The sequence below is a fragment of the Nasonia vitripennis genome, chromosome 2 (genome assembly GCF_009193385.2).
Source record: "Nasonia vitripennis strain AsymCx chromosome 2, Nvit_psr_1.1, whole genome shotgun sequence".
Lineage (NCBI taxonomy): Eukaryota > Metazoa > Arthropoda > Insecta > Hymenoptera > Pteromalidae > Nasonia > Nasonia vitripennis.
In genome coordinates, this window is record NC_045758.1 from 33,554,435 (window position 1) to 33,578,809 (window position 24,375).

Here is a 24,375-nt window from a genome sequence, read left to right on the forward strand (position 1 = left end):
CATATGCCTAGATATACTTATAGATATACGGGTCAGCTTGTCTTCTCTCTCTCTCGGTGAATAAAAAGCGCAAAAAAGGCCCGTTGAAGCGAAAACCGCGCGAGCGCGCGTGTCCGCCTGCAGATTGACGCGAGGGACAACAAAGACAGAGCGACGGAGAGGGAAAAACAGGAGACGAGGACGCAAGCATATATCGGTGTTCTCTCTCCTAGTCTATGGCGAGTGCATTCGCGCAACTATACTCCCGCAGTTCAGTCTCGCTTTTTCGCGTGTGCAGGCTCCGCCGCGTCAGCTTGGCTCGAGTAGAGCTTCTCTCCGAGATCGGATGCGGCGCGTCCGTTGGATCTTCCTGCGCGAAGAGAGAAAAACGATTGAATACATAGTGTATAGGCAGTGCTCATAGGGCTACGGAAGAGGCAGACTGCAGCGCACACGCACGAATAAGAAGAAGAGATCGCAGTGTCGCTGGCGGTGTCTGTGTGCGCGAGTGTGCGGGGCACAGGAGGTTGCAGCAGGCGTTTTTCAGCTGTTCGCGCAGCAGCAGCAGCAGCAGCAGCAGCAGCAGAGCAGAGTGTTTTTCTCCCTCTCCCAACTTCCCCCCTGCGTTGAGGCTCTACTGGTGCTGCTGCCACTGCCTGGTGCTGCTGCAGCAGCTCGTCACATGAAATCTCCGCCCCCATCATCTCGCGCGCGCTGCGCGGCTGCTGCTGCTGCAGCTTTCGCCCCCAAATCTCTGGAGGGCCACAATAAGTACAGCTGAAGAGTTGTCGAGTGTGTGCTCAGCCGAGCCGACTGTGTGCGCGTGTGCGTGGAGGAGGAAATCAAGACGAGCGGGAGAAGGAGAGAGAGAGAGAGAGGAGACAACAGGATGATGATGCAGTGCTGCTACTGCTGCAGGAACGCGAGAAATTCGCAGGGTGAAAGTCGAGCGGCGACAGCGGCGACGGCTGCTCCTCCGACGTACGAATTATAACACACATATACGTACTCTCTCGTCTCCCGCCTGCTGTGTGCGTGTATAAGTATATACGTCCTCTCCTCAAAAAGTCATCGTGTGTGCCACCGCCGCCGCCGCCGCGCTAATCTGCTTTGTGTCTCTCCGCGAAAGAGCGAGGAGCACTCTGTCGGTGTAACCGTTTTTTGCTCGCTTCGCCGTCCGCTCGCGCACAGTGATTCTACAGTGCGTCTCACGCTGTTTTTCTCTCGGGATCAGCCGCACGAGCAAGGGTTCAGCCAGTTGCTCGAGAAATGATTTGAGAAGACAGCGCAGCTCGCTCGTAATCAGGTATTGTAAATAAACGTTGTTTTCACGCGAGACTGCGCCTGTCTTCACGGTGTGGAAAGTCAAAAATGTATACTGAATTTCTGGGCTTTTTCACTCTCTACCTGTGAGGATACTGTAAACAAATACAGAGCACTTTTCTCGCATGCATTCGATCTTTGAGTGGGCAAGGAATTAGCACTACTTTTTACACAACACTGATAGATTGCCACTGACAGTTATGATTCAATTATTAATAATTGGATTTCTGAAAGGCGAGTCCGCTTGTCGGTATCAATGATTTTAACCTTCTAATGCAATCATCGTGTTTTAGATTGAGTAATTACAAGTTCAGGGGCTCGGGAGATAAAGTGTAAATTTATGCTATTTTTAGGCTCTTTTTCCCATCCTCTTTCTTCCCACTCTACTGTTGTTTTATTTAGTTTGGTCATGTTAGCAGGGACAAATTTTAAATTGAGCTTGATTGTACCGCAATCATCTTTTAAAGCTTTTAGTGAGCGCGACAAGCTAAGTATAACTCTTGGTTTCTATTTTTGAGCAAGTATATCTGTCTCGGAACTGAGGATCACATTTTTTTGGATAATCTAATTGAAAATTATCTTTCAACAAAGATCCCTACTATTATAGTTAATGCTAAAAAGTGATTGGAGATCTATCAGTTAAAAAGACAAATAAAGATACTGGAGATAAATTGAAAAGGATGATTTATTTTAGTTTTTATCAAACTACTATCACTGTACACACAAAAAATGGCCAAAAACTGTCAAAAATCAATAAAAATCCGTTATCTGTCCTAGGATAAAAGTCATTGATATCAGTCCGATAAAGATTTTTTTTATGAGAAAACAATAAGTAGACAGCAGAGATTAAAATTCTATTGGGTACTCGAGGCTTGCAGTATAGAAAGTTACACTTTGTACGCGTCGTGCAATGTAGTTATGCGCATTCCTCTGCTGTCGTTACTAGATTCTCTTTTCCATGACCTTCGATTAATACAGTTTTTTTATCCTCGGCTTTTCCTCACTGCTACCGCAGCCGTTTTGTTAATGAGCGCGTTTCTTCGTTATGATGATTATTGTTGACGCCAATCCTTGGCACGTATACGCGATTCGCGCGTCGCAGATCGCGAAAAGGGAAGGTACCTATAGAGCAGAAAATACATTGGACGCGCGCGTTCGACGTTTTGAGATAGGTGAAAATTCGATGCTGATTCGACTTATATAATATCTATTAACAACACTCATCCATATTCTCATGGCGATCCTCGTACATACACAAGGCGCGTACACATTTGTATGTTAACAAATACGTCATCCGGTAGAGTTTCTCTTTAAAACCGTGACGCATAGGAGAAAATTTATGTCGTCGCGACGATAAACCATGTACCATCTCCAACGTATACGACAAGAAAAAATATTCGTAAATTTTCATTCGATTCCAGCCGTATCTCGTGCATTATGACTGAAACAATTTAATCGCCGAAATAGCCGATTGTAACAGCAGCTGCTCTGCATATCACGTCGGTCGAAAGCCGCTCTGCACTCGCGCATAGAGAAACGCGCGTGTACCGCTCTCGACGCCAGACAATGACGCACCTCTCGTCGTCTTCTCTCGCTCGGATTTTCCTATCGCTCTCTGCTCGTCTCTGTTCTCTCTATGTTCGCTCGTTACCGCACACACTGCACCTTGCGCTATCGTCGATTGCTAAATTGCTCGCAGCGACGCGTGCGTCTCTGTCGCTCGCTTTCCAGAGCGATCGCTACTCTTGTCTGGGGCGCATTATCTCATTTCCTGGCTGGTCCGAGCTGGATCAGCGAGGATAAGCACCCTGCGCGCATATCTGCAAGAGAGAACACGAGATGCATTTGACTGGCCGAGGTTAGTTGCGCGACTTACGTCTGCTGCACTTGCAACTTTGGACTCTGAGCGTTTTGATGTGCGCGCGAAGGCGCGTGTTTCGAATTTAACGAGCTATGAATCAATTTGTAAAATGTGAGTTTGGAAAAACAAAGAGCAGGATTGGGCGTCTAGGAATAGATATTATTCTGGGCGGGAGTTGTCGTGGCTATGCGATAATATCAGGCAGTGTGTTTGCGGAGTCAATTTATATTTACCGCTTATGATATCGGTATAAGCTGCTGTAATCCTTTGTTACATATTGAATAATGCTTATCTTGCAATATATGCTGCTTATAAGCAGACTTAATACAGTAGGAAAATTTGCTCACTCAAAGCTTCATACATCGTTTCATTCATGTACTGATGATCGCATTTATTTTTCTAGAAAGAAGCTATCGCAGAGCTGTTCGCGATGGCAGATGACGAGGGCACAGAGTGGCTGCACGACTTGCTGCACGATGTCCAGCTATCTCAGTTTTTCACCAGAATCAGAGATGATCTTCAAGTCACTCGACTGCATCACTTTGACTATGTGCAAACTGAAGATCTGGAGAAGATCGGACTTGGCAAGCCAGGTATCCGGAGGTTGATGGATGCTGTGAAAAAGAAACGCACTGCACAGTGGAAAAAGAGCTTGATTACAAAGATCAGACCAGGCAGTGATAAGAAAAGCAACAAACGTGCCTCGCAGCCTGTTGAAAATGCATCTGTCCTGACATGTTTGATACAAGATAAAGATGTCACATTGTCAGTCAAACTTGGGGATGGAAGCTTTGGCGTTGTCAGGAGAGGTGAATGGACTTCTCCAACAGGAAGAACACTGCCAGTTGCTGTCAAAGTTTTGAAAGCAGATGCCTTAAACCAGCCAAATGTTGTTGAAGACTTTGTATCCGAAGTACAATCCATGCACATGTTAGATCATCACAATCTCATACGGTAATATCAAACGTAAAATATTTATTCTTTGCTAGCAATAAAACTCTTCTACAATCATACTCATCTCGGTTTATCTTTGATTTGCAGACTATACGGCGTCGTGTTATCGCAGCCGATGATGATGGTCACAGAGTTGGCGCCGCTCGGTGCACTCCTCGACTACCTGCGCAAGCAGTGCGGCCACATCTCGGTGTTGACCTTGTGCAACTACGCTCTGCAAGTGGCCACGGGTATGGCGTATCTTGAAGCCAAGCGATTCTTGCATCGCGACCTGGCCTGCCGCAATGTTTTGCTGAGCTCTGTGGACAAGATCAAGATTGGCGACTTTGGCTTGATGCGAGCACTGCCGCAACAGGAGGACTGCTACGTAATGACTGAACACAAGAAGGTGCCATTTCCCTGGTGCGCACCGGAATCGCTCAAAGCTCGACAGTTCAGTCACGCTTCGGATGTCTGGATGTTCGGGGTTACCCTTTGGGAGATGCTGACTTTCGGAGAGGAGCCTTGGGTCGGGCTAAACGGATCGGAGATACTAAAAAAGATCGACAGGGAAGGAGAGAGACTGCACGAGCCCGAGGCCAGTCCCCCGGCGATGTTCCAGCTTATGCTTCACTGCTGGGCGAGGGATCCTGCCGAAAGACCAACCTTTGCATCCCTCAAAGAATCTCTCACTGGTAATGGAAGCTTTCGTATGAAATAAATTTATATTTCGATATATTGAGTCATTAAAAGATATATTGAAAATTTTGCATTTTTGCGGTAGGTATGGTACCTTCAGTGATGAAAGCTCTAAACCGCTTTGACGAGCCAGATAAAATGATGATTGAGCATGGCGATCAAATAGTCATAATTGACGGACGACCTGAAAACTATTGGTGGAAGGGTCAGAATCAAAGAACGTTCCAAGTGGGAGTATTTCCTCGTTGTTTAGTAGATCCAATGCGTAAGAAACAACCGGAGGATATTAGTAAACCCTTGGAGAACTCGTTTATACATACCGGGCATGGAGCACCGTTTGGAAAGAGCTGGGGTAGCCCAATCTTCATCGACGATGTGTACTTGAGAAATCCCATGGAACCACCGGATGTTGTTGGGGTGACCGAGTGCAGCGCTATTAAAAAGTTTCCCAGTGCTGCTCAGTCTCGTACGCGCAAACAGTTTAATTATACCAAGTTACAGAATGATTTGAGGGGCAGTCCAGTTAAAGTACCTAATACTTCAATAGCACGTAAGTTTGATGGTTAGAAAAATTAATTTAGACTTTAATCGTGAATAAACAAGTTATCATGATAACTTATTCGCAGGAGGCAATAGTCAAGAAGGAACTCTGATTGATTTATCTCCGGAAGAGTTAGCTAACGCGGCAGCTCTGGCAGCCGCTCAATTGGAAAATGGCAGTACTGCTTGTCGCCGTGTCGTTAATATTCTAGATGAACCAATAGATGCCGAACGCGCAATGGCAGGAGCCATACAACCGGAGTATTGGCCAGAAGAAGACCCGCGAACGTACGCCAATTGTCCAGAGAACAACGGCGTGGCTGCAGCAGGTCCCTCTTCTATGCCTGATCCATTTGACACTTCCAGAGTATTTACGAATCCACCACAGTCAAGGTATTACAGCCAAGTGACGCCTGATTTGCCGCCAAACAATTATTACTCAACAGCTATTGCCCAACCTCCGCAAGACCAGGTAAATCTTGTTTCTATTCAAATAAATTGTTGCTTTTTAGAATAAAAGTCAAAAAATAATTTTCATTTTAATACGCAGGCGTCACAGCAATCTTACGGCAACGTGCAAGAGGAAGTGAACAATGCAACATCCCTGCAGCATTCTCTTAATCTGAATAAAGACATACGCAATGAAAACACGAATCTCAACGTTAACGTCAACGTTAATGATAGCAATGGTTATTCAGGCAGTGATCATTATAGTGAGATAGATAAAGCGGGTACTTCGAGCCCTAGTCCGAATCCTCATAGTTGGCCAGAAGATTTACAAGATGGTGATCCGCAAACAACGTATGCCAATGTTGTGAGTCGAGGCTTGCCGATTGTTCCGGCACCACCGCCTCCACCCGTAGGACCGAACGAAAGTCCTACGAAGTCTAAAAAAAACGTTGATATTGCGCAAAACATGGCAGAATTGGTAATCGATGCTAAGAGCCAAGTTTCGCCAAAGAAGCTTGATCCGGTATTCTTAGCAGAGTTGGAAAAGCACCTCGGAGAAAAAGAAGCGACGAAAAATACAAACGCCAACCCCCAGCAACCTCTGCAACAACTTCAGCAGATGCAGCCCCTGACGCCTGTCGCGGTTCCAGTAGCATCCGTAGCTCCGTCAAACATTCCAGTCGCTGCTGCTTCACCTTCTACGTCTTCTAATAAGCCACCCGACAATACTGTGATTCCGATGCTGCGACCACCACCACAGTCTATCAAGTCTAAATCACCGAACGGCGAGCAACGTGGTAGTGGAACTAGTTTTAATTTTCCTAACAAGGTACAGAACTCATGGCCATCCAAGAGCACGAATATTCAGCGACCAAGAAGTCAGCTCGGTTATCCAACGCAATTAACCAGTGATAAGACTGAGGCGATGGTCGCGCAAATGTGGCACCAGAATCAAACTCAACCTCAACACAATCAAAACTTGGTAGCCGGAAGTTCTGCGACTTACGCTGGGCACTCCTCTAATCTGCTGCAGTGCGTGCCAAATCACGCCCCGAGCAACTTGGAGAACGCGGCTCAAAATGTCGCAGTTGCGTATCAACAACAGTTTCCCAGTCTACCGGCTCCCACGCCCTCAAACCTGCAAAACAATACTCAACCATCACATCCTCCAGGGACAATAACGTCGTCGGGATTACAACGCCCAGCTTCGATAGCTGGCACGGTACTTTCTGAACAAGTCTACGCCGAGTTAAAGCAGACTGTTCCGAACCTCGATCAATTGTCTCAAAGTGAATTCAATACTCTTTACAATAAAACCGTCCGTCAGAATATACTCAGGAGTTATCACGCCAACAGTACCGCACTAGCTAGCGCAACGTGCAACAGCATGGTGAGTTGATACAATCTTTGGTTATTGTTTTACGGATAGAATAATTTATCCAACGTAAATAATATTTTTCAGCACCAAGCTAGCAACTGCGGCCCGGTGAGTCCATCGCAAAAAATGAACACTCGACAAACCCTGCCACGCGAGTTCAGTCCAAACCCCAAGCAGCCACCGATGTACAATCCTCCGCCACCTTTCTCGCCTCTGAAACCGGTTCAGAATGGTTTCGTGCAGAACCAAACCCAGTCTCCTCAAGCTGGACAACACGGAAAATTGAACGTCAACGCCAGCCCCAATCTCATGCAATTCACGCCTACAAGGCCTCAGTCATCCAACCAGCAAGCACAACCCGGGGCTGCGCGTAGCCTTCTTCCCCAGCTGAACGAAACGACGATAAACACGCAGCTAGGACCGGGTCCATCGGCGTATCCCAGTGGAGTGAGCCCGCCACTGACTGGCGCTTCGCAGCAGCTCGTTATGTCATTAAACGACGAGTTCCGCGCGAGTAAAGTGATGAAGGTTCAACAGGAGGCCCAAGACGCATCGCAGCAAGAGGCTTTGGCGGCTCTACAAGCTACCGGCTGGGATGCTTCTCAGGCTGCCAAACAAATTGCCAAGGATCGACTTATCAAAGTCGAGACGCTTCTTAGGTGAGTTGCATAACACTCCGAGTAAAGTTTATTTTTGGACGCGTCGATAAAAAAGGCGGATTATTGATTCTCGAGAACCTAGCTTAATTTGGAGCGTTCGAATATTCACGAACGTAATCGTGGCAACGGGCCAATTGTTACATCATTCGTTCAAATAAAAAAAAAGCAAACCAGTTTTGCAATTAATTCCCGTATTGTGATTTTCGGTTGATTTTTTGTTTCAGGCTTGGACTTGCCAATAGACAGCAATGCGAAAGCGCATTGAAGCAGACTGAATTCGACGTAGATCTAGCTGCCTCTCTTCTTTTGGATCGTGCGAGGTGAACCCGAGAATCATTTTAGAGCTTATTATATACAAAGTTTATCAGTAGCCAAGAATTATTGTAAAAAATCAAGTGGCCTGCACAACGTGAAGATTCACCAAATATTGCGAGGTAGGGTCCTAAACTCGACCTCAGCTAGGCAATGTAAGATTTTAAGAACTTTGGGAGAAAAGGAGAGAACATTTAGCGAGGAAGCTCGAGTAATGGATCGAACTGAATATGTTTATTGGCCCCTACTCTGGCTTTTCTCTAAGTTACTCGCGGATTTAATGTTTAATCTCAATCCAAGTTACAAATAATAGACGGACAGAAACTAAAAAGTTTAACAATTAACGTACGTGTAATTTCTAGTATGAAAAACACAAATCTGAGCATGATCAAAAAAGCTTTATAAAAAGTTCTTTTTAGAAAAATTACTGACTTTAGTTTAGAGACTTGAAAACTGGAGAGTCGTGCGCTCTGGAGAGTGATTCAAGAGATTAGTTTTCCTTTCGTACTTAATTCTTTGTCTACATAATTGAATAATCTTCGATGTCTTCTCTGGTAATTATATTTAGTGATTCATGAATCAAGTAAAGTGACTTTGATTGTTAAGAAGTTAAATTTGGTTAACGTCTTAATTGTTATCGCGTTAATAATTTTCGACTACTCAAGAGTGCTTGCTTTCCGTATGTGTAAGGTTTGGGGAAACACTTTGGAATACGATACTGTGATATGCGCTACTAAAGGCTCTACGAGTGATTCCCTCTTGTAACGTTGATAGTTATATCCTTCTAATTTTGGATATGTAAATAACTTTAGCTTAAATATGTAAGAAGGAAAACAATGAACAAAATCTGTTTGAGTCAGTTTGAACAGGTGAATACCCTGAATCTGCGTACTTGTTCTATACGCAGTGGTTACAGAACGGATTGAAGGAACAAATAGAGCTTACAATATAGCTTTGTTTATTTAATCGCGATTGTGATGTAATATTCCAACGCTTTTACTCTGTCAATTGATAGTCGGTAAGAAAGAAAATGTCTCGCATTAATTTATTACTTCGATTCTTGAATTATTGATGCAACGAACTAATACTGCAAACGTTGTGTCTCTGTTTGAACAAAAACTGAATAATTTTAAGAGGAGACGAGTGCGCGAGTGTTTTTTCCGATATTTTACATGTTATCACAATTATGTTTTAGATTTTTCTCTATCACATTTGAATTTTTAATTTATTATCTTATAGTATTCGTAAAGAGCTTTAATGCCACGGTCTTGTGCAGTATTAAAAATTAAATACTCTAAACAAAAGGCTATTAGCGCTACTCTAAATAAATATGCTACTCAAAGTATTATAATGTTCAACTTAGCCAGATCGAACATAACGACAGTAATTAATGTTCTAAGATTGCTTCAATCTTGATATAGAAAGCAGTATTGACGACTATAAATTAATCCATACATTTCGTTAAATATTCAAGGAAAAATAGATGGGAAAAGACACTCGCGCATTGGTTTTTCCAATCTAGAGTATTTGCCAAACTCCCAAGATTTCCAATGCATTATAGATAGATATATTTTTAAAGAAAACGAAATTACAAATGTAATTTATTCGCTCATCCTCCCTGCGCGTGTCCTCATTCATTCACCTGTGGCTCTCATCCTCTTGCTCTCTCTCTCTCTCTCTCTCTCTCTCTCTCTCTCTCTCTCTCTCTCTCTCTCTCTCTCTCTCTCTCTCTCTCTCTCTCAATCCCTTCGCCAACGTCCCGCATATATAACGAAATGCATCTTGCTGCAACGCCGCGTGTGTCAGTGTACGAGAACATCAACAACAACAGTGTCTGCTTGTCGTACCCGCAGATAGGAAGGAGCGACAAGAAGAGAGAGGAGCCGAGTGTGCAACGAGAGAGCTAGACAATACACTGCCCTTGCGAATATCCACGACGACTACGACCTCTCGAGCGCACCCACGCGTTCTTCCGCGACTCGCGACCTTCCATGGCGGCAGCTCTCCTCCTCCTTTTTCCAATTTTCCTTTTACCCTATACTAATCGCGCTGTACATACATAATATACGTAATAATCTATTCATCCGTCTCTCTCTCTCTCTCTCTCTCTGTGTGTGAGTTTTGGCGAGGAGGCGCACGCCGGTGTCGATGATCGATGCTGATTTCAGAACACGTATAGAATTTAACAGCGGCGCGCGTCTTTGAGTGTCTCCACATCGTTGTTGTGTGTATTTTAAGAGAAAGAATGTATTGTATACGCAAACTTTGTTTTACGTACCTTCCGTTCACTTCTTATTGTTCGTTATGACGAATTGCTTTCCGATGCGTTGAGTTTTCTCCTTTTTTTTTTTTTATTATTGTAAGTAGGGGAGCGCGTGTAACGCATATGCGGCGCTGTGCAAATATACGAGCGTGAGACGCAGTGACGAAAAAAGAAAACGATGTTAACGATGATGATGTTGGTATTATCATGTGCTGGGAGAATTGTTTCATTAATACATCTACGATGAATTATTGAAAAACGACTGGTTGTCTACTCTTATTTATCGACTCCGACTCCAGATCCCGTCCTCGAATGTCTGGAATCCAAGATTTCTCTCTACCGCGATTAAACAAATTAATGCTATGCGAAAAGATTGATGCGCGCAATTCTGCACGCAGATGTTAAAAATTTGCTCCCTACTTTCCACGGCGCTTTTATCTCCTGCGATGTCCCGAATTTCTTTTTCACGCGGTGTCCAACTTTCCCGAAACCAGCCACACCTGTCCCCCGAAATCGATCCATCACCGAAAACACACACACACACACACACTCGAAGAAAATTCCAATGACAGATGAAGATATCGAAAAAGCAAAGACAGCAGTGTATATAGGCCTCGGCCAAGCGAAAGGCATATATAGACAGGAGCGCAACAGTCGTGTGCGAGTAGACGGAGGAGGGATGAGCCTACAGCGACTCGCAGGTGCAGAGAATCAGAGATATCGCTCGGTGAGCATTCGCGACAGCCGCGCGGTAAAGAGCGGGACCGCCGCGCGCTCGTCTCTTAGTTTATTGCCGGTAATCTTTTACTACTGCGCCTCTACGCGATGTTGTGAAATTTTCTCATTGTGTTCGTCGGAAGTTTGTTTATCGTTTTGTTTTTTCGCCAGTGTTTCGTAGAAGCTTGCTCGAAAGGTGAGTTAACTTTTTTTTTTTTTTTTTTTTTTTTTCATTCGCTCTCGATGCAGCGTACCAAGTTTAATGTAAAATTTTGAATTTCAAGATGCGATCGAAGATGTCCAGCAGAGCCGCGAGCTCGTCGATCTACTGGGACTCGGTGGAATCGTCGGGCAGTGGAAGTTCCGGAAGCGCCGGTAGCCGGAATTACGTCGACCCTTGGGATCTGGAGAACTACGCCTACCTGAGAAGACACAGCATCGCCGCTGCTTCAGTCGCGGGCTGTACCCCGCAGCCGATTTATCAGACCAACACTCGTTACGGCAGCCGCATTTCTCATCACTCGCCCCTAGAGTCCGATTACTGGTGAGTCGAAGCTTCGCGATGATAATGTTTGCTTTTTATCGACTGTACGAATACGCGCGTTGTGATTTATGAAGTCGCATTCAGAAGTGGAAATAAAACTCGGCGATCGCTTATTACTTTTATGTATCGCGTCTGCAGCGGCTAGATTTCGAGCCACAATTATCCGGAGCGAAACTTCACTTTCATTTTGCATCGAGCTATCGCGCACGCATTAACCGACAAAATGCTGTTATTATTTGACTCGTATGTGCACATCCACGAGCGAGCTGTGTGCGTCTACGCAAAACCGCGTGGAAAGTTCGAAAATTGCCTGTCTCGCACGACTTGCCGCGTTGAGAGCTGCTATCGTATTATACTTCGAGGGGCGTGCTAGTGTACGCCTTGAAGAATAATACGCGGAAAGAGCAGTCGTAGAAAAAAGGAGGCTGTATGCGCACACTCCGAGAAAGACAAGTGTAATTTGAGTGCCGCGCATGCGATGGTGCATTTCATTGGGAAAAACGTTAAACGCCAGTTAAAACGGACATTGATAAAGGCTAATGGTAGTAAATTTATTTCGGCAAAAATCGAAGGCGCACGTAACGCACCGCGAAGGAGCATTTATGTAATTTTGCGTATTGTAATTATTTTCCAGCCGCGGAATACGAAGCGTTAACTCGTGTGGTTTTCTGCTTGCAGGTACGCCCCGAACGCGATAAGGGAGCCAGGCTACGACGCTCCGGCCTCCGTCGAGGAGATCTACTTCCGGCCGCAGCGTCCGGTAAGCAGCGGTTGCTACTATCATCAGCAGCCGATCTACGAGGACGAGAGCACGATGTCGCACTACGCGGCTCCTATTCCTCTCTACTCTCACCTGTCCGGTGAGTATATCCGTAAACTCCTTCGCTTTCTTTATGCTAAGTGCATCTCGCTCTCGGCGCAGCCTCTTCTTCCTTCGTATCCCTACGCGATCTTGAACTTCCCGCCGATGTGTTTTGGTCGCGGTTCGTTAGCTTTGATGGATGAGGGCCGTTTATGGAGCGTGTAAATCTGTTTGTTTTCTTTTCCATCTTCGAACGAGCGGACGATCGGATTGAAAATTACGAGGATTTCGCAACGAAGAAGCTGTAATTCGTTCGCAATTAACTAACCGATCGACTTTTCCGATGCCGTTTCCTAACGATGCCTCGTAAAATTTCAAAGCCCGTGATTTCTTCATTCGTTCGCTCCTAAAGCGGCGCAACTGCGTAACTACGCGAAATGGCGTGTAAACAAAAAAGAAGCGCCGTTTGATAACAAAGGCTTTGTAATTAAATTTATGTTAGAAACTTCGATTCGATCGATATCCGCTGCTCGCCGCAAATCAGGCGCTAAACTACACGTTACTTTCTTCGCGACCGAGCACGGAAAAGAAAATTAAAAAAAATGCCGCTCGTTTTCTCTGCGCGCCGAGGAGTAGCGAGGGTAGCCAAGTAGACCGGAGAAAATGAAAATGCGTTCGAGAGATAAGGCTCGCGTGTAGGAGGTGTGAAGCGACGAGCTCGATACACCGTCCGCATAAATTGCTGTGTATGGCTCGAATTTTGAATCGCAATCCGATATCGACGCCGACCTTCCATCAGGGACGCCATGGTACATTAGTGGCGAAGTAGTAAAGGCCGAGTACAACCAGACGATCCGAAAAGACCGTAAGTACGCTTACAGAAACACGTGTTAATAGCAGGCTCGACTAAACGCAGCGACGTAATTATACTCCTATCGCGTTCCTATCGCAAATTACACGGGAATAAGAGTCGCTTCGGCGTCTGAAAAATCCGCAACGAGTTCCGTCGGAAATGAAGCTAAAACCGACTGCATAAACATGCGCCATTGTTCGACTAATTCGCGCGCACGCGTTTGTGGAGGCGAAAAAAAAAACCGGGTCGCTCTTTCTCCCGAGCAGTAGACGCCGCTGATGAATCGGAGACTCGCAGCTGTGCAATGTGTGTAAAGTGACTATGCGTATGCAGATATGAACGCGTCGTGCGAAGAAAAAGACTCGCTGGAAAGTGGAACGGATAATTCAAGAAAAGCCATACGTATTTTCGGCTGATTTATATACGCGTTTTCCACATTGATGTTTAATCCGCGAGGGATCGTAAATATTCGTATAACGGAGTGGCTCTAACGGACTCGAAGTTTCCAATTAAATGAATTTTCTCACTTTTCTCCGACTGTTTTGCATACAGGCGTTGACGCTTTAACGGCTGTTTTAGATAGACTCGTTGAAATTAAAAGTGAAAGCCTGCGGCGCGGATTAGTCCAAAGCGATCGACGATTTTAACGCCGCGCGCGATTATTTATTATGCATCACTTTCACGCTATATATACTTTTACCGTTAAGTCCTTATCTGATAGCGATCGCAATAAACATTTGCGTTTCCCCTTATCGGAGCTTCAGAGATCGCAAGTGAATTTTGATCTAGATAATAAAACCGAGGACGTTAAAAGAACGATCTTAATCGAACTTTTAACGACTGACTTTTCCACGATTAATGTGACAGTCGCTTTTTCACTTCGTACCCCGCGCTAATACGATTGTTGATATATATCGAAATTTTAGAAAACCCGGAGGCACATTGCCTACACGGACACACGGCTCAGAATGAAAACTTAATCGATTTGTTTGTTTTTGTCCTAATTGCATTATAATCACGCTATTTCGAGTATCGGCCAATTAAGAAACAGCTCGTTATGTCAAGAAACCGCACAACAATTATAATAGAACGCTCGCTCGATATATAACTTTTAAAATCATTAATGCGGCGTTACGTTATACTCACGTCCTGCAACACCTTTTTGTCGCAGGACCGACATTTTTCCCCATAACCAGGCCGAAATTAGCTCATATCCCCGTCGCAATTAGTCTCTCGCAACAACCTGCATCGTAAACACACAACAGCCGTGCGAGTGTGTGTCCAGAAGCGTTTTCGTCGCGGCGGCCGTTCAACTTTCAAACTATATACAGCTCTTCCGTCTCGTTATAGTAATCTCCGAAACACTCGAGGCTCTTGGAGCGAAATTCATCTCGGAACTCGGCACATAAATTACACCTGACGCAGCACTATATACGCGAGCCATATAGAATTTCACCGGAGACATTTACTAACAGACGCGATTGCTCGCCTCGAGCCGCGGCTTTTCAAGCGAGACGTCATACACATGCACGCGAGTGTCTAGGTCACGGCGCTTCTTTAATGCTCGGCTTTTCTCTTTTTGTCGCGCGGATGATTAATTCGTTGGTGTAACGAGAGAAATTGCTTTTATTGATTTTATCGATGATTTTGATGAATAATCTATAACTGGTTTTTGGGTATATTGCTTGGAGGCCGAAATTCGCTTGAAACGTTATCGAAAACTAAATCAGAACTCATAACAGTATTTCAATTAGCTCCGTATAATGACATTTCGATTTTTCCTGCCTGCGCTAATCGAAGGAAGTAGAGCGCACGCATACAGTGCGCGGTTTCTCTTCTCGGACAGCGCGTGAAAATTGAAAAATGTTAGAGACGTGACGGCTGACAAAACGATTCGAGCCTCGTATACGCCGAGCGACGACCTTATAAGACTTCGACTTTCTCTGCAAACAATCGGGAACTAAATTTACGTTTATTGCAAAACTTATATTTTTGTCAAGCGTCGCGGATATACTGTAAACGATATTTTTATAGTACGTAAAATCGCAAGGAAGCGATCGGGGATTGCTTTCGATTATCTGTAATTATTAAAATATTCCGACTGTTCGAACGAGAATCACCATATGAGAGATTTGTTTTATCCGTTAAAAATGAGTATGAGGTGGCTAACCTCGAGCGCGGCATTGAAAAGCGAGGCAAACTTATATGGAAACTTGGTTCCAACTATACGAGTTTAAATTTATGAAGCGTTTATAGAATAATTTCTCGAAGAAATTCTTGAGATCAGGATTTCCTGACGAGTAAATAACGTCGAACAAAGCTGCCGATGCTAAGCATAGCTCGTCATATTCGGAGCATTAAATTCCAGTGAAATCGCGAAAAAGTAGCGTAAGCTTTCAAAATTTATATGCAAATTCTCTCGGTACGCTTACCCTGCACATTTTATATAATAATTACGCTGCACCTGGGCGAACAGCCTGTCGTCCCTTCTAAGTCGAGCATAAATCACGAAAAATGTCTGTATACGTTCACATCCTTGTTCACAATTATCCACGAATATAGTTTCCAAAGAAGGAAACGTCTCGTATTCGGGGCTACACGCGGTCATTATCTCGTTTGTACATTTGCCAAACGTTCCGGCGTCAACGCTAAATTCCGCGAGAGAGCCTAAGTAAAAAGTGCTCAACGCGTAAATTATACATCGCGGGCCATTCGCTCTGAGCCTCGCGGCTGGACTAAAGTACGGCGTGTCCTTTTCAGCATCTCACTTCCGCGCGGTGAAATTCCAGTCAGGAAAAGTGCAACAGGAAGCGGGACACCCCCGGCGGTTGTTCTTATATGATAACGGGACAGTATTCGAGAGAATCGCGAGCGGTGCGCGAGTATGAAAATTCGCAGGAGGAAAAAGATAGAAGAGTCGCATGTTTGTCGAGTTGGTGCAACGTATTGTTGTAGAGTATTTTCAATCGATTCAATGAAGTCAATATATACACAGCGATGTTACACAGATATAATACCGATGACTAATCCACAACAGTCGCTGAAAGTTAGAAAGGAGTCGGTGTAAAAGGGAATTTCCGCGATTTCGATCTGCGTCCATTGCGCTCATTGTGTGTGTGTGTGTGTTTTATCATTCGAATAGGGGAAAAAAAAAAGCGCGCGAAATTTCTCTTAACCATATAAACTTGCTCACACTCGCCGCATTTTCCGCATGAGTATAATACACTCGCGCATGAAAGTTTGCCGTGTCTGAGCGGAAAAACGCGCGAGTATAAAGCATTGAATTTCACTGCAGAGACGCAAAAAAGCGACAGCGTACGTAGCCCCTTTTGTTCCATTATGTGCAGTGCGCTCTTAATTTATTGTCATTCGTGCGCGTACGCACGTTTTGTTAAAGTCTACGCGTCGTATAGGAAGACGTCGTTTTCCGCGTCTCGACTCGACAGTAGGAGTGTCTTTGCGCAATGGTCATCGCAGGCATTTGTAAATACAGCGTCTATATACAAGATCAGCGCTTTCCCACGATTCTCATGTTACACTGCGTCGCTTTGCGATAGACATCGAGAGGATTTAAGAAACGGCGTAATTTTTTTAAAAAATAGCAAACCGCTGTTTTGGGCAGTGTCGAAGCGTAATTTATATGCGCAGTGTAAAAAGGGGCTAACCGATTATGACGATGGATTTATCTGAACTTGACACGTTGCTCTTGATGTACACTACGCCACTTAAACTCTCTTACGTAAAAACTGCCGCAGCGCAACGAGATCGTACAGTGATAAATACATCGCGTTGCGTTATTAAATTATAATTTTCGTAACAAAACCCAGCCATACCTAATTAATCCAGCTGTCGATTCGGAGCCAAGTCTCGCGCGAGCCTTTACGTAAAAGTCCGTAAACATCCGATTGCCGGCGCGCCTTTCGAAAAAAAAAAAACTCGTCCAGTCTAAACTGCCATCGCGAGAGCGCCGCACTGCAACGAGCCTGCAGCAAGCAAAAATTACCGGGAATTTTTCTCCGAGATTACGCAACGCGCGCACATACGCATCAAAATGAAGAAATCGCCACCGCGCCGGTCCTCGTAAAAAGCCGGGCTACCGTTGCTGCATACCATAAAAATAACGTAAAATAACGCGCGTGTGTACGTAATAAAATCAGCGCCGAACAAGCTGTTTGTCCTATTGTCCTGCGGAGAGAAGGAGAAGAAAAAAATGTAATTTGTCTATAGTACATAGTACAGCTAACCGCAGAGAAGTCCCCGAACGAGCATTAGGTGCATTCGATAAATGCGCCAGACGCAGTCCTCGGGAGACGATCGTCCCTTGCGACACCGTCTGCAGCGTTAAACTCGCGCCTAAATGGTCCCCGAGGGAAAAATAGCATCAGCGATACACTGCAGTTTCGACAGCTCGCGTACGCGTGCGGGGGGAGATGAAAAAAAAAAGACAGGACGCCTAATAGCGGTGCTCGGACGTATGGGTTGTGGAATGATAGTCGGTTGGACTTTTTACCGGCGGGACCGTTTCTATCAATTATGTAATGTACAACTGTGCGTCGGCTCGAGAAAACTCGCTACAGAGTTCACTCGGCTAATCGAAAACAGAAGGAAGGGATTAGGCGCGTTGTTGTCAAAAATTTCGTAAAAACGAGTACGAAGCCGGCGTGAAAAGCTTCCAGGGGACACCTGGATAATCGCTCCGGTTTAATGCACGCGCGGGTTCGACTGTTAAAACTGTGTTGCATCCGTGTGAAAGGCCTATATATATAGTCGTGCGAAATCGCCGAGAAACAATAATGCAACAGATACGATCGCTGCGTGTATCCTGAATGTATGTACGCGCGCACATTTAACTGGATTTTTTTACCAATCTTAATAAGTAAAGTAAAACGCTGTATAATGCTCCCATTGTATGACTGCATACGATTATGAGCTATATGTATACACGATCTTATAACCGTTAATGTGTAACACATTCGCCGGAATTCAATGCCCGATGATACACACGTACGACTAATTTCTGTATACCCACTTACTTTTTCCGCGGAACCGCGTTGGGAATGATCTATTCCTCTGTGTGTGTGTGTGTGTGTGTGTGTGTGCCGCGAGAGAAAAATTATTTTTAAAGAGGCTCGCGTACTCCCGGAGCACGATGCTAACGAAACATTTCGAAACACGTGCGAGAGCTAGGCCCATTATTGTAATTCCAGCTTTTCTGAAACTTTTCACTCATGAAAGACGGACGAGCTGCATGGAAAAATTACACGACCATCTCGCGAGAAGATCTTCTCTCATATTCTACCTCGGCTGCGAATATTGACGGAGTTGAGAGATTCGATGGGCAGATATTATAGACACGTGAATGAAGAAAACGCTTATTTTTAAGTTGAATTTTAACCGAACTCTGCGTTCCATTGAATTCGAACAATGATATTTTCACTGTATGAGGAAAATGAACAGCGTGTATCATTGCATAAAACAGGAGCCGAAACGACAAAGATCCACACCATATCGCTATAAGAATATCATCTCGAAGATACCGATCTCGCTTTTCATTTCTCCCGATCCCACAGCGCCTTGAAAATAATGACATAATGGAGCGTCGATTCTCTCCACACGTCTCTACAACTGTGTATATGGTATTGCGCAAAAATAAGCGCCGCGACGAGTCTCCAACCATATCAGTATATAGAGAGAGAGACAAACGGCGAGCGCAATTACGCGCCACGCCCAGATATGCGCGCATAATTGTGCATCTGAGACGCGAAAGCCTCTCGAGCGCATCTCTTTCGCGAGAAAAGTATACGGCGCAGGTTGTTGTAGCAGCTGCCAAAGGCCGAGCCCCTGCGAGGCTTATTCGAGCTTGACTTTACGCCGAGTTTTCTCTGCGCTACGACCGAAATCAACGACGGATTGTCCAACACTTTCTCGTTAGATTTGAATAAAATTTTACTGCCGTTACAGACTTTTATTAGAATCGTTATATGCGAGTTTGCTGAAAATGTCTTAATCATACACAGTATATTATACGAGCGCACTCGAAGCACTTCCAAAACAAAACGCAGCTCTCGGTACATATCGACACTTTCTCCCGTGCGCGAGGCGCATTAAAGCATTGCTATATGCGAAAGTATAGCGTAGAAAAACCAGCGTATATGTATACATTATGCATCCGCTAGTCGTTCAACTCGGACTATCAAAACTCAAATTCGTTGTCGTTAACTTGCGCAAGGGACGATGCTATTTTTTTTTTTCGGACGAGCTTTCACCCCAGAAAAACAGAATTTTTTCAAGGAGCAACGGTATACGCAGAACAATCCTTAATAATTGGAAAGAGTACACGAGCAATAGATTAGTTCCACCGCGCAGGAATCGTAACAAATCCGCAGCGCATTAGCCTTTCGATCGAGAAGCGAAATTATTTCTACGGCGAGCTTCGGTCCAGCATCGGTGTATATAATCACGTTACATCAGGAATACGCCGGAGATGATGATGGCCGGGCGATAAGGCGAAGATTGCCGATGGGGTTTCTACGTAATGGAAAATCGAGCAATAACAACCGTCTACTGATTCGATCGTTATCACCAACGAAAAAAATACGAAATGCTAATGCGACGCCGTTGACTAATTGGAATCTAAAGAGGCTCTTTTTATTCATCGCGATGAACGACTATGATAATCGCGATGGTTACTTAATTGATTTAATACAGTCGCACGTCTCAATCGTGCCGCAGAGCAGTGAACTTTATAATCGAGACGATTGCAGGCATCCATTAATTAAGGCGATTTATAAGGCGTTTTTTAATGGCTCGTGAAATGGTAAACGCTTACGGGCAAATTCCTCGCGCATTCCCCGCGACCTAGAAACAAAAAGAGAGACAAACAGCCGGAAAAAGTTAGAAAATACCGAAGTGAGAGCTAAGCGTAATTTCGAACGCGAGCTCGATACTCGATCTGATTTTCTCCAAAAAGTAATCCAATCTCGATCACAAATCACGTGTCTTTTACTTTAATAAACCCGTATAGACTTTCCTTTCGAAGCCAATCGAGGATTGGATAACGTCGGGCAGCTGCATCATGTCCGAAGATGAGAGGAGATACGGTAATGGTACGGAGTGTGTACGTAATAGCGTCGAGGGCATAAATGCATTTAATAAAATAAATTGATTTAATACGAGCTGATTGAAACAAAGAAGACAATTACGGGGACAGAAGGACGGAAGAATATCGCGAAAGCACGAGGAAACTCATTACGCCTGACCCTTGTTACATCTCTCTCTCTCTCGAGTCGAGATGCTCGCACTTATTTTACCCTCACTCGCGGGAGGTAAGCTTCTCTTCTTCTTCTCTCTCGTGACTCCGCTGAAAATGACAAAAATTCCTTCCACTAAAAGCCTCGCGGTGCCCGCACGCGCGGAGAAATAGCCCCACACTCGTGGCCATATAATAACAGAGAGACGGCGAGGCGTGAATAATAATAAAAGTGAGCGCGCTCGGCCGCTCGTCCTCTGTATACGGATGGACGAGCCGCTCTACAGAGCCTATACATATAGCTGTGTTACAGTGCTGATATAATTAAAGAAGCAGCCGAGTTTCACTCGACGCCTGATTATCTCTACTACTCGCGCCTTTTCCGGATAGCGCTTCCGCTTCTCCTTTTCCTCTATTCGGCTATGCCTAACCGATTCGTTTTATTATCTCGGCTCCTCGATGAGTCGGGCACTTTTTTCACGGAGAAAGGCGCAACGTTGTTCGGGGCGTAAGCAAATGCTTGGACTGTGACTAATCCGCTAATGCTTCGTGAATTTATAAAGAGCGCGCATAGGCTTTGCGTGGCTCGGGATTACTCAATTAATCGAGTATCAAAGCTCGATCTGAATATCTAATTCGCGTAGCCTAGATCAGCGCGTTACGCGATTCTTCCATTCTTAGCCCGTTTAGGCAAATCCTCGCGTCAGCGTTTTTGCACCATTTCCATATCCGATGCATTTAAACGTATATAATTCCTATTTTCACGCTTCTTAAGCGCATGCCAGATTATTTCCAGGGGCATGAATAAGTCGCATGAGAAATTGTTTCTTCGAGATCATCAAGCGAGAGACAGTAGTGCACCACCGATCAAACGTCCGCGACACTCTCCTCTCGAGATTCATACATTAGCGCGCACGTTCGCCCTTTTTACCCGCGACGCGTATAATTGCGCCGCGCGGCCTCGGATCCGTTTCGCAAAGAGGAGACTTTCGCAAGGGTACGTCGCGCCACGCGGAATATCGATCGAGCGCGCGTGCATTCCTCCCTCTTTACATTTCACTTTTCTGCCTCGCTTATATGCGCGGCGCGTCTTTGAAGCTGTTTTTTTTTTTTTTTTTGAATAAGCACGTGCCGCTGATGACGTTTTCGCTTGTATTCATTCGCAGAGCTCGAACAGGCCGAGGCGCTCGAGGAGCTGAGGACGAGGGAGATGCTCCGGAGACGCAGCAAAGTCGCTAGGTCGAGGAATAATTACACGAGGTGAGTGCGTTCGTTGTTCCACTGCGTAGTTCGCTTTATTTTCGAGCTACAATTGCACGTGCGGCAACGGGAAAAAGTTATAGGTTATACATAACGTTCGCTATAATGTATAAAAGGCCAGCTTTATAACTGAGTTATCAAAAAATAAAAATTCACGCGTCGTGATGGACGTTATAAAGACGGAACTAAATAATCAGTCTATCAAAAGTCGTATTACTCTAAAATCCATCGAAGCCTCGTTCTTGAAAATACGGTAAAAAGAAACGCGTTATTTGATTTCATCTTGCTCGTAAAAATAAAAACATAATAAAAAGTTTCTGGATATCCGCATCGTCGTTCGAAAGCTTGTTGTAATCTACAATGGGAGCACCGATACAAAATTGCAATTTTCTCGTTACAGGGACGAGTGCCTGTACCATCGCAGACCGAGCGAAATGAGGTACACAACACTGGCGGCGCCGTCGCGATCTCGACTCTACGCGGAGGAAGAAGAAGAGTCGGTGGACGAGGTCGAGGCCGTCCGTTACCGAGAACCGATCAAGCCCACCCACATCACCCTCAACACGTATGGTCACCTGAAGATCGACTACACCAACAGCTGGAACTCGCTGCATCGGAAGATCGTTAGCAATTAGTATACCGGCTGTTTTTGTTTCGCATTGTTGTTGTTCTTCGCGAGATAAACGACTGTTAAAGCTCTGACGCGTAGCAGAGCCGCGATTCAGTCGCTTGTGAAAGCTCGAAACGAGTTTGAAACTCGGTTATTTAAAAATGAAGCTCGTTTTTACGAGTGTGAAAACGATGATTCATAATTTTCATAATCAAAAAATCTCGATGTTTCAGCCCGAAGACTGGATTACTAAGAGTTGGAGATGTTTAATTACGTTGAATTGAGAATCTCGATTCACGCGGTTTTCAAGTGAATATTTAAGTTGAATTTAGATGTAACGATTGTTAAGTTAAAAAGTTCGGTGACTCCGCGTATATGAATTATATACTCTGATTCGAAGGTTGCTCCCATTGTAAATTACGGCTATTCGTGTACATATCGTAGGATGTAGTATCTTGTATACTAGTTTTCTGTAAAAAATTACAAATAAAATAAAATAAAAATCTAATCCTTATCGTTGCTTAAATCTATCGTTGCATCCTCGTCGGCGTGATACAACTTTCTTCGTTTCTCTCGCGAAGAAGAAAGGTCGCTTTCGGAATTACTCGAATTCGAGCTGTTGATGTCAATGTCCTTCTTGACGTTCGATCCACTGATTGTAATATTCAAGTTTGACCAACTGAAAAGCCAAATGAGTCAGTGTATGTAATTTTTTGGTTTAAATTATTTAAACTTGAAAAAGCTAAATATGCGCCTCTAACTTACCGACGCGCTTTCTTTTTAATTTGGGCTTTGGACATTCGACGCTTTTTCAACGATTCCTTTGAGTCTATGCTAAACGATGGGTGGCTTAGGTTTAGGGCAGCTGCGGCACTGTTTTTCTTAATAGACTGTGAGGATAGAAAACGATGTTTGAAGTTGCTTTGCAAATATTTTTATCAATGCGTTCTTTATTGTTAGACCAACCTGATTCGTCACATTAATAATGCTATTGTTGTTGTTAGCGTGCGTTAACTGATCTTTTAACGAAGCCACTTCTTTATTTAGCTTATTAACTGTAATAAAATAGAGCAATTTTTATATAAAACGGTAACGACGCATATTTCGATTATACATACTTGTGTTTAAATAGCTTTCCACTTCTTCACTCTGCTCCGCTACCGTAGTTTCGAGGACAACGACTAAAATTAACGAAAACGAGCCGTACGTTAAAATAAGAATTTTAATCCAAGCCACGATCGGAAATCGTTCACCGTTACGTACTTCGTCTGGAGTACTCATCTATCGACCGCCTTTGCTCAGCAATGTTCGTCTCCAGCTGATTGATTCGATTTTGCAGGCATCGCTCTCGATCCCGATGCTTATCGCTGTGCAGCTTGACGATACCGATCAATCGTAATCGGTAATCTTCTTTCTTCTGTAATCTATTCTTCAGCAGTTCCACGGTTTCTCTCAGCGCCTTATTCTCGTCCATTTTGTCCACGTATTGCTGTTTATTTAGTCGTTTGCGCGAGATAAAGAGAACAGATATCCAGGTTGAATTCGTGTTATACACAAACACAAAAATATATGCATAATGTATATAGGTATATTGACTTACAGTTTTCAAAGCGCCGAATTGACGTACGACGTCCGATACGGTAACCTCACACATGTTAATCGTATTCGGAGCAACTGCACATGCACAAATTGTCGAAAAAGGCAGAATTTTCAAGTCCCGACTTGCATGAAAATTGTTTTTGTCTTTCATTACATAACTCACAGTCACTTATTTTTCCGTTCTTCTTACACACGCAATCCACGCGAAAGGCATGTCCTCTTCGAACGCCCGTTCGGAGTCCTACTGATTTGTCACTCGAAATAATGTTTACATCTTACACTCTGATACTTATTCCCTCTCGGTTTGTATCGTCCGCTAGACTTGATTCGCCGGTTATTATGTG

At 44.5% G+C, this 24,375-nt stretch overlaps 3 protein-coding genes across 5 annotated transcripts; 2 read left to right on the forward strand and 1 right to left on the reverse strand.

Moving 5' to 3' along the window:
• Positions 1–40: 40 nt before the first annotated feature.
• Positions 41–10,659, forward strand: LOC100121126 (activated CDC42 kinase 1). 2 transcript variants are annotated; one of them, XM_031924169.2, is made up of 8 exons: positions 41–1,285; positions 3,567–4,117; positions 4,205–4,791; positions 4,881–5,345; positions 5,422–5,807; positions 5,886–7,175; positions 7,248–7,822; positions 8,047–10,659. In XM_031924169.2, exons 2-8 carry the CDS (start codon positions 3,594–3,596, stop codon positions 8,144–8,146), a joined length of 3,927 nt encoding a protein of 1,308 aa, XP_031780029.1. In that variant the 5' UTR covers positions 41–1,285; positions 3,567–3,593; the 3' UTR covers positions 8,147–10,659. The 2 variants fall into 2 exon arrangements, with proteins under 2 accessions (XP_031780029.1, XP_008216315.1); XM_008218093.4 differs by lacking the exon at positions 41–1,285 and adding an exon at positions 3,433–3,492.
• Positions 10,660–10,984: 325 nt separating this feature from the next.
• LOC100678925 lies at positions 10,985–22,940 on the forward strand. The gene is made up of 5 exons (XM_008218097.4): positions 10,985–11,310; positions 11,399–11,658; positions 12,337–12,518; positions 21,729–21,822; positions 22,223–22,940. The coding sequence occupies exons 2-5, from the start codon at positions 11,399–11,401 to the stop codon at positions 22,455–22,457; spliced, it is 771 nt and encodes a 256-aa protein (XP_008216319.1). The 5' UTR covers positions 10,985–11,310; the 3' UTR covers positions 22,458–22,940.
• LOC100680205 (probable DNA double-strand break repair Rad50 ATPase) lies at positions 22,907–24,279 on the reverse strand. Of its 2 annotated transcripts, XM_008218098.3 has the most exons (7): positions 24,195–24,279; positions 24,033–24,106; positions 23,696–23,921; positions 23,551–23,613; positions 23,399–23,487; positions 23,198–23,322; positions 22,907–23,111 (listed from the first exon to the last, which is right to left on the reverse strand). In XM_008218098.3, exons 2-7 carry the CDS (start codon positions 24,084–24,086, stop codon positions 22,937–22,939), a joined length of 732 nt encoding a protein of 243 aa, XP_008216320.1. In that variant the 5' UTR covers positions 24,087–24,106; positions 24,195–24,279; the 3' UTR covers positions 22,907–22,936. The 2 variants fall into 2 exon arrangements, with proteins under 2 accessions (XP_008216320.1, XP_003424170.1); XM_003424122.5 differs by having other exon boundaries at positions 24,033–24,220.
• Between the last annotated feature and the right edge of the window lie 96 nt (positions 24,280–24,375).